Genomic DNA, 14,794 nt, shown 5'->3' with positions numbered 1-14,794 from the left:
TCCAGGTGGCGAGGCCCCGAGACCGACAGCCACCGCCTCATCAGCCCTGCGGGCCATCTTAAGGGGTCCTTGCACCCAGCTGAGCTGTCCTAGACGACATGAAACAGAGGCAAGGAGCCCCATGAGGCCTGGGAAAGTTTCAGAGGTATGAGCAAAATCAGTAACTACTGCTGTGTGAAGCCACTGAGGCTGAATAAGGTGGTTTGTAATGCAGTGACAGTTGACCAGAAACATTTATACAATTAGGAAAAAATAAATGCCATAAAAGTTAGTAACATAATCCTCATCAGTTCATGCACGCAATAGAACCTGAAGAAACGCCCGCACCTCACACTCCCTGCTTCAGGAGCTTCCTTGTACAGTATTAGGAACCCACCCAGACCGGCTGCCCGGGCCAGGGTCCGCCTGGCCGACGCAGGAGTGCCATCTAGCGTTGGAAATGACTAATTGTGGTCACATCATTGTATTACAATAACCAAATGCAAACAGGAAAAAATAATTTTTCTTCATTACTTTTACAACACTTTGCAGGAGTGCGCTGGGGGAATACCGATAATTCTCTTTTACTTTACTTGCAGATTTTCATTTTTGAAACGTAATCACGACTGCCAGTTAGGAAAATCAGTGCACTTGTGAGCTCATCAAGCCAAAGCAACGGTTACCCCTTCAAGCAAGAGGGCCTGGCACTTCACATAAAGATGAAAGGAGGAAGGTGCCTGTCAACCAGCTGAGCTGTGGGAGTGGCGGCAACTGTGATGAAACTGAAGGATTCATGCCCAGTCCAAGGCCTTGGGGTAGGGGAGGGGAAGTGCTGTGCTAGCCAGAAATTTAGCCCCAGGATTTTCAGATATCCTTTTTCCTCCAAGAGAATTCACAGTTTTTTGTAAAATCTCCCCAAAGGTAAATGTTGGTAGCCAATTGAAAATTAAAGCTCAAAAGAGGACCACACCGTGCAGTCCAAACCAAATGTAACTACAGCTGAATTCAACCTGCAGGCCCAATGCAGCCCCACTCTAAGAATGAGTCACCAGCCAGGGTGCCTTCAGGAAAGGGGAACAGGAAAGAAAGCAAGGCCACATTCTGGTTTTCCCGGTTTCCCACCATCCTTCCTGCTCTTTACTCTGTAATCATCTTAAGTGTCCTGAGTCAGGCAGGGCGAAGGCTGCTCCTATCTGGCATCAGCTGGAACACCAAAGGCAGAAACTGCTCAAATATGAAAACGATTCAGCAGGCAACAAACGGGCAAAAACTGCTGAACAAAGAAAAGCGGAACAGCATAAATAGGTCATTCACGAAATCAGAAACACAAACTGTCTATGAACATAAAAAATTCATTCTCAATAGTTACCAAGAAACCAAATGGAAATACCAATGCCATTTTCACTTATCCTAAAATAATCATTAGATAAGAATCCAAAAATTAAGGACACTCAAATCAATGTTTGTAATACCTTTTTTAAAATAGAAATAAAAAAAGGCATTTGACTAAATTAGTCCTGATAGCCCCAAAAAGGGACCACTTGGAGCCATTAAAAATGATATAAATCTATACATCACTGATAATAGGCCTTGTTCTAAAACCAAGTGGGTTACAGGTAAAATACAAGTATATAGCATCATCCCATTCTTGTAAAAAAATATAATACACACACGCAAATGAGTATACATACATATGCAATGCACATGCACATACATGTGTGAAGAGAAGTCTAAAATTACATAAACAAATTGTAAACTGTAATCATTTTTAATATACATTTAAAATTTTCTATTAGGTGCTTTATTTGTATAATAAAGTTATTGGTAGGTTTTCAAGTTATTTACCTACCATGATATGTATCTACCTAATAACTTATTCCCAGCACATAAACTTCTTCAACAATAAAAAATCAGAAAAAGAGAAATGAAGAAAGAATAAAATATAACACATTGGAGAGTGTGCTATGACTGGAAGACTGCAATCACTACAACAATTTCGCAGTTCATTTCAGTGATTCTTATCACTGCCTCTTCAGACCAGAGCATCCCAGCATCTTTCAAACACAAAATACGTAACTGGAGAGAACACGAAAGGATCATTAAATCAGCCACCACCAAACAGCATCTCACGACATAGTGATGGTTAAAAGATGCCACCACAATCTTGTAAATATGCTAAAAACCACTGAACTGTACACTTTAAATTGGTGAACTTTGTGGTATGTGAACTATATTTCAATTTTTTTAAAAAAGATGCCATCAAGGACAAAGAAAAAACTACTTTCCCAGACATACTCATAACTCTACCATCTCAGAATCTTCACAGTGAAAAATGTACCCCAAGAATAGCACAGCTCTGGGTTCTGGATGGAGGAAGACTTCGCCACTGAACACGTCACGGGATTCACACGATGAGAAACAGGACGGGAGTGCTGAATGTAACATTCCTAACATTGTATTTCCAAGTCCCTTGCTGGCCGACCTCTCTCAGGACACTGAACACACAGACAAGTACAGTTTCCTTTGCTTCTCCATCACCTCTAAGACTATGGGAGTCCTGGAGGGTATGGCCTATGCCAAGGCCTGCGCAGTGTGTGACATCGTAGCTGCTCTGTAAGTATGTCATTGAATGAAAGGGCAACTTCTATGTTCCTGTGAAATCCACAGGACAAGCCCAGCACCACTAAGAAAAGAACTGACTCTTAATTCATCGTCTCTAGAAAAGGGAAAACAACCAATACTTCCCGCTGCTTTCTCAGTGAACAATGATTTTTGAACAGTTCATGTTCTCAGTGAACAGTTCATGCTGTAAATAATAGTTCTGTTTGCTTATTTGGGTATTCATACAATTATCTGAATTATAGAAATAAAAGATCTTACGAGAATTTTAGGAGAGGTTCCAGGCCATGCCCAGGGAATTCATTGAGAATTTCCATGGCAGTTACACAACCCACAGTTGGTATTCCTTCAGTATAATCACTTCCAAGCAAATAGGCCAAATTTATTAACTTATTCCGGTCCAATCCTATAAGAGCAGCAATATTTTTTAATTTTTATTTTATTAAGATTTCTTACAGAACATTTATAAACATTTTATCATATAAAGCATATATGTGTATGCATCTATATCCGACTACCAAAAATATCTTATTATTTGAAAAGAAATTCTTTTATTAAATGGCATTGTTAACATTTTTAAAGTTGCATCCATTCTCATAGCTTTAAAATACCCTCTATACGCTGACCCCCAAAGTTAGCTAATAATAAATAATCATCATGGTTCAGAGAGACCCAGGCTAGAAAGCACCCACCTGGCTTTCCAGGAACATTTATCTGGTGACAGCAGCCGCAGTCTGTTCTTGCTGCTGTTTTTGACCTTTCTAACCTGGGTCACTCTGAACCACAGTCACATATATTCAGCTATCACAACACCTCCACTGGGTATCCAATGAGCATCTCCAATTTATCACATTCAAACCTGAACGCTTCATTTCTCCTTCTCCAGTCTGCTCCTTCCTTGTCTTATTGAAGGCAGGTCCACCCGACCAGCTGCTCAGTACCTGGAAGGCTCCTCAACTTCACTTTTCTTCCGCCCCACATCCAATCCACCTGCACACCCCAGCACACTAGACCCTGGCGGATTTCGGTGTCTTCCTGTTCTCTCACATTAACCTTGCCATTTCCTTCCACCTCCTCTCACACTGGCCTCCCTGCTTCCCTAGAACACACCGCACAAGCTTCTGCCTCAGCCCCTTTCACTCACTAGTCCCGAGGTATCTATCTGCAGTGCTGCCTTCCTATATCCTGCAGGCCCCCGCTCTGAAGTTACATGAGTAAAGCCTTTCCCAACAACTCTGAAACAGCACCTGCACTCCCGGTGCCTGCAGCTCACTCTCTTCTCTCCTTTACTGCTATATTTTCCTTTATGTCAAATTATGACTTACGTATCTGCTTATCATCTGTTTCTCCTACTATTTTACTCTCTGCTCTTTCCCCCTTGTTAAGAACAACTAGCATATAGCAGTCACCAAACATGTATTTGCTGGATGAACAGAAGAACATCAATGCTAGAAACCCTAATACAGGCCCGGGCGCAGGGGTGACTCCCTCTACATCCCCTCTCCACCATCTGGCTCACTCTGGAGATCTCGGGTAACTAGTCAAAGTTTAACTAAGTCAGATGATTAACTACCTAAACATACTAGGACTTTAATTCCTTAATTCAACTGTTTAAAATCCTATTCCTCTATATAAGCCAAAGATCACTTATATGAACATCTGTGATTTCCATCAATGCATCAAACTAGTTCCTTGGAAAGAAAAAATTCCTAGGACAAATTCTGAAGGTAAGTGTCAGAAAGTAACTAAAAAGACGCTGAAGTCTTACCTAATTGATTGTGAAAGTCCACATATTGGTAATATTCTACAAACTTGTTTTTATTAAAAAAGTTTTTATAGACATGCCGTGCTCCAAACAGCCAGATATCACTGTCATCAGTGATGGTTCCAGAAGTCTGATCAGTCAGGTCCAGGATGGCACACTGTGCCTCTGCTTCCATAGGGGCCTGGATGTAGGGAATGCCGAACAGGCGCAGGAGTTCCTGCAGAGTTAGGGATACACAGTGACCCCCAAGAAGGGCGTCACCAGGCCCTGAGCACCAGGTGAGGCAGTGCCAACCACTTCATGTAATGCATTCGTTCCTGCAGTGTTACGGACACACAGTGACCCCAGGGAAAGGCATCACCAGGCCCTGAGTACCAGGGGGAGAAGCGTATACCCACTTCATGCAGTGCATTCCCCCAGGGGTCTGAGGAAGGTGGTAAAGGAGGCCCAAGCTGCCTGCACCCACCTGGCTTTCCAGGAACATCTGTCCGGTGACAGTAGCAGCGATCCGTTCTTGCTGCTGCTTTTGAGCTTTCAGTGAATTCTGTTGTTCTAAGAGGTTGCTCTCCAGAGTTTCCAGCTCCTCCTACAAAATGTTTTTTCATTTATAGATTTATATTCATAATCCAAATGACTTCATTTGTTACAAAAAGCCTGCATTCAGTCTGACTGAAACTACCAATAAACTCTTTCTCCTTATGAAGTACTCTGCTGGATTTCTAAGCAAGACTCTGTAAAACCACATGGAAAATGGAGTCTATCCCAGGCAGTAATCTACACAAAAACGAAGCCATCAGCAACCACAAGATACACTGCAAATAGCTAATAAATAGTCATACGGCAACTCCTTAAAACTCAAAACCTACTTAACCTGGCTTCCTCAGCAAGAAGTGAAAACACAATGTTACAGTATTACCAAATCGATATCTTGCCATTCATGGAGTGACTCTTCCGCATCTTTCTCAGCTTCCTGTGGCTCACCATCCTCATCCTCCCTCTCAGAGTTGTCCCTCGGGAGGCTCTCAGACTCAGCAGGGGCTTCTTCCTCCCTAGTTCCTATCAGTTCCTGTTTGCCTGGTTCGGAGGGAGGTGTGGAAGTTTCATGCAATTCTGCTTGAAGTTCTTCATTACTAATCACACTCTTCACTTCAACGAAACTTCCTGTACCAAAATAAAGGTCACTTCATCTACAACCAAAACATTAAAATTATCCTGCAATAATCAAGAGCTTTCTAGAGGATCCTGAAAAATGTTCCACCCTAAAAAGGAAAGATTTGACTCAGAAAACATGTAACAGTAGCATTATTATTAAATAAATGTGATCACAAATGTCTGTAACTTCAAAACAAGCCTTTTGAATTAGGTAAACTGGCGCTGCCTTTGAAAGTGGGAAACTCTCTTAAGATTTGCATATTTGCTTTATATAAACATGTTCTAAGTTAACTGACATTGTTTTAAAAATTCAAAAAGGAGAATTATCAAAGTATACAATCATGGAAGTTGCTTGATATGTTTTTATGCTATTCACACAGCACAGAATAAGGCTGTGACTCAGAAATAGTTCTTCCTCTTCCACTTCCCTCCTCGCCTCTCTTACTGTCCTTCCCTCTCCTTAAAATACATTTATTGGTTCCCTTCCCTCCCTGCAGGTAGAGAGGGCTAGCAAGGCCCGTCCAGCTGGGTTTAAAGAGACAATCGGAACAGAGGAAGGGGCTCTCAGGGTCTGGGAGCTGGCACCAAGGACGCAGCTGGAGCTAAGAAGAGCAGGGCCAAGGAGAAGGCCAGCGGGAGGGGGAGATGGTTACAAACTGAGGGAGAATAAGCAGATGTAAATATATTGAGGATAAGGGAAGCAATGTTTCTCATTGTTAGGGAAACTATAAAAAAGCAGGAGGCTAGACTGAACCCCATGATACTGGGTTGGAACTGCAGATATCAGTATAAACTCATGGATTTTAATACAGATGGACAAAAATATAGAGGTATGTTTGCATAAGTGTGTGCATGTATATGTATACATAAATATACTTCCTGGCTCTCTTGCTGAAAAGGCCTGAGACAGTTACACCTCAGGATCCATGAGCACACCCACATCCATAGTTTGTGGTGTCTAACCCCATGCTCCACTGAAAGGAACCAGAGCTCCCTGGTGAAATGGCTGGTTCTAGGACCAGGGCAGAGTAACTTCAAGATATGCTTGGAACAGCTTGGCCAGAAAGTAAGGAAAGGCTCAAAATATAATGGGAAACTGTTACAAGCCATTAGAAGGAGCCCCCTCTGGACAAAGCTGGGACAATTTGAGCAACAAAGTGAATTATGACAGTATTGGATTATAACTCACTGTATAAAACAGGAATACAGTAGTCTACACTGATTAAAGATAACAATAATAAATGGGGAGAAAGAAAAGATCTTCCTCATAGAAGGATATCAAATAATAATATGTAAGGAATGACAGAGTTAGAAAACCATCATTTGGCAATCAACATAGTAACAAATTATTCATGTTAAAATCAATGGCTGCTAAAACAAGTGGGTGGAAATTTGTTTGGGAACAGCATATTTACATAGCTACAAAAATTCCTTTCCCACAAAATACTTATAAATTATAACAGGGAAATAGTAACTTTTGAATGAAGAAAACTAGCAGAAACCAGGAACAAATTGCGTGTGTGCGTGTAGTGGGGGGTTTGATTCTCATTATTCAAAGTAGCCATTGTCTATGAAGTCTCTGTGAACACTAAATTAACCAACACTGAGTCACTGCTCCGAAACATATATATGTGTATATAAACATATATATACATATACACACATATATGTATAGGTGTATACAGACACATATACATATATAACACGTGTATAGACCCATACACACATATAACATATGTGTGTATGTATTGTTATATATAACGTGTATATGTGTATACATGTTATATATGTATAGATGTATGTTATATATGTATAGATGTATATGAGTATATATACACATACGCACATATATACATATATTACACATACCCTTATGTAACATATATATGAACATATTTCATATATATTATCCTAAATCCTAAAAACTGCCATCTTAGTAGATTCCATTTATTGTATAAACAAGAAATAAAGTTCAAGAAACAAATTGGGGACTTGCCTGAGGCTGCCACACTAACAGGTGCCAAAATAGGAATTCAAATCTAGTCCAACTGGCCCAGGGCTTCTGGTCATCTCTCTGAGAGCATGGGAACAAGGCAGAGTGTCACCTTCTCAACCTCAGTGGGACAGAGCGTGGCAACTCAAGCTTCTCCCCAAATCCGCAGATGACCACAAAGACACTGCAGTGGGTACTGATTTTCGAGTTACAAATACATTTTAGTGATCAGGCAATTTTGCAAATATGGAATCTACAAATAATGAGGATTAACAGTATATATGTGTATACAGATTTGGAGACATATGATACACATATAGAGGGCCCACAGGGGGCCAAGAGAAATGATAAGCTAATGTGGTAACATGCTAATGTGGTACTGGGTGAAGGAAACAGAGTTTTATAATATTGTTCCAACTTTTTAAAGTCAATAATTATTTCAAAATAAAAACTTTTTAAAAACTAGAGGGAAACTCAACTTTACCATCCCCAACTAGGGCACTCCATCCTTTAAAAATAATAACAAAAAGCAGAGCAACACAGGGAAGGTCAAGATTCCATTACCAGCTGCATGTCCCTGGGAAAGCCGTTTCACCTTTCTTTCCAAGTCTCTTGTTCCTTATCTGTAAAAAGTAAAAACGGGACTACACTAAAGGATCCCTCAGCTCCTACAGAGGTGAAATGCTACCATTCCAAATTTCTACAAAAGCACAGACACATACCATCAGATTCACTTTCTTCTGAGTCAATTTCCACTGGTTCCACAGGCTTTGGAATGGAAATTAAATCCTGGCCTGCAGATTCAATGGTCTGCTGTTCTTCAATGGTTTTCAGAAAATCCTCCCGTTCTTTAGCATTAAATGACACCACATTTTCTAAGTTGCCTACTATCTCTGAAGGGACACTTACTATGCTACTCGTTTCTTGCAAACCAACAGGGCCAATGACTTCAGAAGCAGGATGTGGTTCACATTCTGTTTCATCATCACTTGAAAGAACAGAGGAACCATATTTACTCTCAGATGGGCAAAGCTGTTTCTGTAGCTCAAGCACGCTGGCATGTGTTTCATTCTTTGACACAGAACTTGTAAGAGCTGGAGGTGCCAGTGTCAGTTCCTTTCCATTTAGGAGCCCAAGTGTGTCACCATGTGTAACCACTGTGCTCTTCAGAGGCAGCCAGTCTTTGCTGTCCTTAACCATAGACTCATCACTTATTGGAAAGGCTGCAGTGTCCACGTGAATAGGTGACATTTGTTCTTTTGGAACTGAGTCTGTGGGTTCTCTCTCCACATTAGTGCTGGCTACATGCTCCTCTGCAGAGTGCACACTAGATGACGCGAGTGTTGCAGTCAAGGGCATTCCTTTTCCATCTCTCACTTTAAGTCCTTCATCACTGTCCTCAGTGGAGCAGTTTATACGCAGTTCTGCTCCTGGTCCTCCTGTCTGCACCTCATCTGCAGCATGCACTTTTATGTCTTCATCATCATCAAGAGCTCTCTGAATAGCTGAAAGAGTCCGGGGTGATATGGAGCCTTTGTCTACAGTAGCAGGTTCATTCCCTTCACAGGACTGCCTTCGAATTTCACTCTCCAGCTCCTCTTCTGAGGTACTTCCCAGCAGGGCAGCTTGCATAGCTAGTAAAGTTCTTGGAGAAGGAGGGGTAGCATCAGGCTCTTTCTCTGTCTTCAGTTTTTCACATGGAGATGACTTCATGTCAAAAGACATGCTGTGCATTTTGCTGGAAGAAGGAAGAGACTCTGAATCCACTTCTGCAACTTTCTTAGCTTGAATACCTTAAGAAGAATTAAAACACTTCTCACCATGCAGTTTTACAGTGTGACAATACACTTCTAGTAAGATGAATAAGAGAACACTGGTTCTCATAAATAAGGACATACATCTTTACATAATCAGCAACTAGGAGTTAATTCATTCGTTAATTTTAAAGTGGTCTGGCTCTATAGTAATTAATCTATTAATAGCTGTATACAGTTATTATATAAATAGGATTTCATTAATATTATCAAGGGCTGCTAGTTTATAGAATTCAGAGCCAAGATATATCTTTGATTTTTAATGTAAATAGTGTAAATATGTAAATGGTGGTACCTGATACCTTTTATCAAGATGTAATGGGAAGTGTCTTCAGAGACCACTCTCCTTGACTCTACCTCCTTCAAAAAGCCCCCTTCATCTTCATACTGCCTTCGGATGTGTCCTGAATGTTGCTGATTCATTTCCTTTTGGACATGTTCTATGTGCTGGTTCAGATAGTTTTTTTTAAGCAAGCCTTTGAGTTGGTACTGTGAAAAGTCATTGGACTCCTAAAGGCAAATTAAACAAACAAAATTATTGTTTTATATTAAATACAGATAACACTACCATATTTCCACCCCTTTCCCCAACAGGTAATAAAGAACAATTGGCTTTTTTCATTGATGATAGTTTTATATTATAAAAGTTGAATAACAAGAAAAACTATAACTTCCTTTAAAAAAAAATCTTCGAAAGAGTTGGACAAAAAAAAAAATCATGGATACTGTTTATGATTTAATAATTTATTTAATAAACATTTATTGAACATGTAATGCATAGTGGTCACTGTGACATTTAATTATGGCTTAACAAGCCATCTTCTAGAATACAGGTAAATATGCAAGTGAAGGGCCCAGCACAATCTTATCCCACAGAAGACACAATAAATCACAGCAATCACAGTTAATAATAGTAATACTTAACATTATAAGGCATTTCCCATTGAGGGCATTTTTCTAAGTGCTTTTACATAAAATATCTCATTTTATTCTCACAATCATCCTATGAAACAGATACCACCTCCATTTTATAAGTGAACAAATTGGGACTTAAATAGGTTAGGTAACCTCCCTAGAGTCACAGGGCTAATAAGTGGTAGAACTGGGATCAAAAGCCTATCAATCTACTATAATTGATTCTATTAATATAGTAGACAGCCCCCTCAACCTTGGGGATATGTTCCAAGTCCCCCAGAGAACGCCTGAAACTGCAGAAATTTCCAAACCCGATCGTCACCAATCAGAGCATGTTTCTGTTCATGTCTCCCACCCAAAAATTTAATGGCTTTTCCATCTTAACTGAGCACTTATCACACACTGAGGTCATGACTTTGGCAGTCTGTGGTGCGACAGCAAAACCAGCACCAACTTCTTTTTCCTTCTTCATTATTTCATAGATAGAAAAGTCATTTTTACTGAAGATCTTAGCAACCTCAGCCAACATACGATTTTTTTTCTTTCCTTATTAAGTCAAGAACTTTCACCTTTTCACTTAAAGGAGGCACTCTACAGCTTCTCTTTGGCATATGCAAATTGCCAGCATCACACTCTTGCACTGTCGAGCCATTATTAAGTCAAGTAAGAGTGACTTGAGAAGAAGCACCGCAGTATCACGACAGTCGACCTGATGGCCGAGACAGCGACTAAGTGATTAACAGGCAGGAAGCATCTACAGTATGGAGAAGCTAGACAAAAGGAGGATTCCCATTCCAGGCAAGATGGAGCAGGGGGGTGTGAGATTTCATCATGCTACTCAGAATGGCATGCAAGTTAAAACTGATGAATTATTTCTGAAATTTTCCATTTAACATTTTCAGACCACAGTTTACCACGGGTCACTGAAAACTGCAGAAACCAAAACGCTGAGTAAGATGGAATTAGGGTATTATGATTATTACTACTGCTATTATTACCTACATCACTACTGTTATCAATATTACATTTGTACAACGTACAGATGATACAAAGGCCCAACATGGATGACTCAGAACATCTCTAACAAAATTACAAATCCAACAAGCTGTTACTCTACACCACCCCACAGTCCACCACTCCTAGACACTTCATGGTTGCAGAAAGAAAATAAAGAACAGTAAATCATTAGGGACTGTCTCTCTCTCTCCCATTTCTTCCTACTACTGTTGACACAAACAAAATTCTATTTCCTCAACTGCCACACAGAGATCCTTTCACACTCAAGAAATAAAATGCCTGACAGACCAAGGCTGCATTTTTCTCCTGAAATGAAAATCAATTTATTTCTGTCCTTTGTATATCCAAAGACCCAAGAACATCACCTCTGTGCACCTTAGTGTGTGCTACTTCACATTCTTTGTGGAAAAAACAGAGGGAGTGATGAAAAGAGAAATTTATCCTTTCTTTTCCATATGTCTGGTATCAATTTAAGCAATATTCAAAAAGTGTAGAAAATAAGAAACACTCCCATCTACTCACTAAGGTCAATGATGCTGCAAAATTTCTATTCTGTCCTACAATGGGTGAAAGGAGAACTATGGTAAAAATGACAGGTAGTAGCGATACCAAGAGAAAAAGAACTCACTCACTGGCAACTAAGACAGGGAGTCATCGATAGTAACATGAATTAAGTATCAATGGTAGCATGATCAGCAGACGTAACCGCACACACCACCTCCACTCTAGCTCTCTCGGCCTGCAAAACCACGAGATGTTCCAAGGTGAAGACACTCTATTTCCACTGTCCAGAAAGAATGCAGGAAAATGTGGAGACCCAGTGGCATTTCTAGGGCTGCACAGAGGAAGATACACTTTGAATTTCAATTTAGGACATATTTTTCCATTGTGGTTAGACTCCCTATTACCACTAGTTTTTATAGATAATGTATATTACAGGCTACCATAACTTTAATGAACTAACCTAAGAATTGAGTCAGGAAGCATCTAAAGTCATGTGAAAAATACCAAGCTAGGTGCTGAAAATACAGAGGTGAGCAAGATTAGCATGTTTTGGAGCTAAGAACTATAAACTGATATTACACTGTGAGAACAAAGACCAGGAGAAAAAAACCTAGTCTTGAGTCAAAAGTCAAGAAAGACTTCTTAGAGCAAATGTCTGTACAATCAAGCTTATAAATATACAATGCTTCATAGACTCTCTGAGATACAGAAATACAGTTTACAGTTAACTGAGATATCATGTAAGTACTGCTTATCAATTTTGTCTTTCTAATAAAAAGGTCTGTTCAAGTTCTTAATTCTAAGCATAAATGTACTGTTGTGTATTTCACCTCTGGCATTGCTTCAAATAATGTTCTTCTTCGCTTGGTGAACTCTTTCATATCAGTCAAGATTTCATGCTTTACTTCGGGGGGCAGGCTGCTAAAGTCCTCAGACTCAATATCTATCGCTTGAGGATTATGAAAGAACTCTTCCTGTAAAAAGTAAAACACAGCACCATGAAATTTACATTTTGTACACTTAGTTCTATTCACCATTAGGGGTATTTACTGTGTGTATATAATAAACACAGCTCTACATAATCCACAATTGGCTAAACACAGTTGCATATAATCTGTGACAGGTAACAAAGTGAGCAGACAAATTAGGGAATGTAACCATTCACTCTTTCATCCATTCAAAAGAAAAAATACTTAGCAGGTACCTCTAAGGCACCAGGCACTGTTCTAGGTGCCAAGGTACTGTGAGATTGGATAAGATGCCAGATAAGGTCCCTGCTCTTAGGGTAGAGGAGAGCAGACAATACATATATAAATAAATGAACACGATAATGGTAAGAAAATAAAGCAGATTTATCTGATATGAGTGTGATTAGGTGAACAGATAGAGGAAAAAGAGATTTGTTTCACAGATAAAGAAGACATTAAAAAGAGGGTGTGTGAGCAGGGACTTGAAAGCTATGAAAGAGCCTGGTTGAGGACAGAACATTCCAGGCTGGGAGAACAGGAAATGCAAGGACCCAAGACAGAATGAGGCTTAGGAATTCAAGCAATATATATAATCCCCTTAATTTAGCTTTATTTTGCTCTTAACATAAAATAAAAAATAAAATTACAAGTGAGAAATTCACAAAAGACATGGAAAAGTAGAAAGGTTTTCTCAATTTTAACTCATTACCAAAAGTACTTTAAAATACTTCATTAGTAAAAAAGATAAGCTAATACAACCTGCTGTCCTGCGTGTGTATGTTACATGGGCATGTACCAACCAACAGCACACAGGACAGATCTGTCTCTGCATGCAGTGTTGCCTGTGCTTTCTCTCACTGAAGCTCCCATCGCCCCTATCAGGACAGCATTGACAGCAACTTTGTTTTACAAAAAATAAATAAATAAAGGCTTGGAGAATTTAATCTGTCTGATCACACAGCTAGTGAACAGTGGAGCCTGGATTGAAACGCAGGTCTTTCTGACCACGAGACCCAAGGTCTTAACTGAGATTGCTCTCACTAACTGCATTAATAACACAGGACTTCCGCAACCTGAAGGATCTTGAGATTTTAGCTCGAAAATCTTCTACCTGATATAGCAAAAACAATATGAACAAACAAGAAACAGTGAATTTGGAGATCAAAAAATGTTATCTGCGACACTAAGAAACTTAAAAAGCTGTTTATGAAAAATATATATATACAGCATAGCTTCAATCTGTAAAAATGTTACTCATGAAAATATGTGTAGGACATTCTTCTTGTCTAACTCTCTGCCCCTCATATAGGAGCTGGCCTTAGTAACTAGCTTGAGGAACAGGATGTGGTGGGAAGGAGGCTGCACAACTTCCAAAGCTAGGTGAAAAAGGCCACAGGGCTTCCGCGTAGAACTTTCTCTTGGGATGTTCACCCTCGGAACACAGCCACCATGCTGGGAAAAAGACCAGGCCGTGTGGAGAGGCCACAAGCAGGTGCTCTGGCGCCCACCGCATGGAAGTCTGGCAGACAGCCAGCGTCAACCACCGCCCATGGCAGCAAGGAATCATTGGAAGCCACTCCAGCCCTACTTACAGACTGGCTGCATCTACACAAGAGACTCCAGAGAGAACTGCCTGGCTGAGCTCATCAACCCCCGGAACCCTAGAAGATAACAAATGATGTTTTATACCACTAAATTACACAGCAACAGATAACTGGAACATACACACATGTATACACGTATACATGTATGCACGAGAGGGAATGTGTTCTCTTTCTGGGTCCACAAGGGGGCGTAGTTTTAAGGGCAAGAACTTCCCAGCACCATGCCCCCTTCCCGTGCCTCTCCATCTAGGAGACTTAATGGTTTCTGTTTTAATTTTTGCAGTGCGGGAAAGGTTCAAAAGTTAATGACTCCAGGGGAAGTTCAAAGGAACTCCTTTCACTGGCAAGGGAACTTAGAGAAGGTAGAAATTTCTCCCAGGTTAAAAGTCCCTGTCTCCCTCATCCAGGCGGATTTCCCCTCTGGGGTCCCCTTCCACACACTCTCTCTCATGGAAGATTTCTCT

General features: G+C 40.3%; 1 protein-coding gene across 1 annotated transcript in view; it reads right to left on the bottom strand.

The window, feature by feature from the left end:
- The window catches only part of ERCC5 (ERCC excision repair 5, endonuclease), a 30,195-nt gene that overhangs the window by 4,525 nt on the left and 10,876 nt on the right, over positions 1-14,794 (bottom strand). Inside the window, exons 6-12 of the mRNA XM_032246181.1 lie at positions 12,589-12,732; positions 9,625-9,832; positions 8,231-9,301; positions 5,280-5,524; positions 4,830-4,949; positions 4,367-4,580; positions 2,860-3,004 (exon numbers count right to left, since the gene is read on the bottom strand). Of these exons, the coding sequence (XP_032102072.1) occupies positions 2,860-3,004; positions 4,367-4,580; positions 4,830-4,949; positions 5,280-5,524; positions 8,231-9,301; positions 9,625-9,832; positions 12,589-12,732 (2,147 nt within the window). The remainder of the gene's footprint in view (positions 1-2,859; positions 3,005-4,366; positions 4,581-4,829; positions 4,950-5,279; positions 5,525-8,230; positions 9,302-9,624; positions 9,833-12,588; positions 12,733-14,794) is intronic.

The sequence above is a fragment of the Sapajus apella genome, unplaced genomic scaffold, assembly GCF_009761245.1.
Source record: "Sapajus apella isolate SASKATOON/1434 unplaced genomic scaffold, GSC_monkey_1.0 scaffold60, whole genome shotgun sequence".
NCBI classification, from domain to species: domain Eukaryota; kingdom Metazoa; phylum Chordata; class Mammalia; order Primates; family Cebidae; genus Sapajus; species Sapajus apella.
This window is presented reverse-complemented; position numbering and strand designations above follow the sequence as displayed.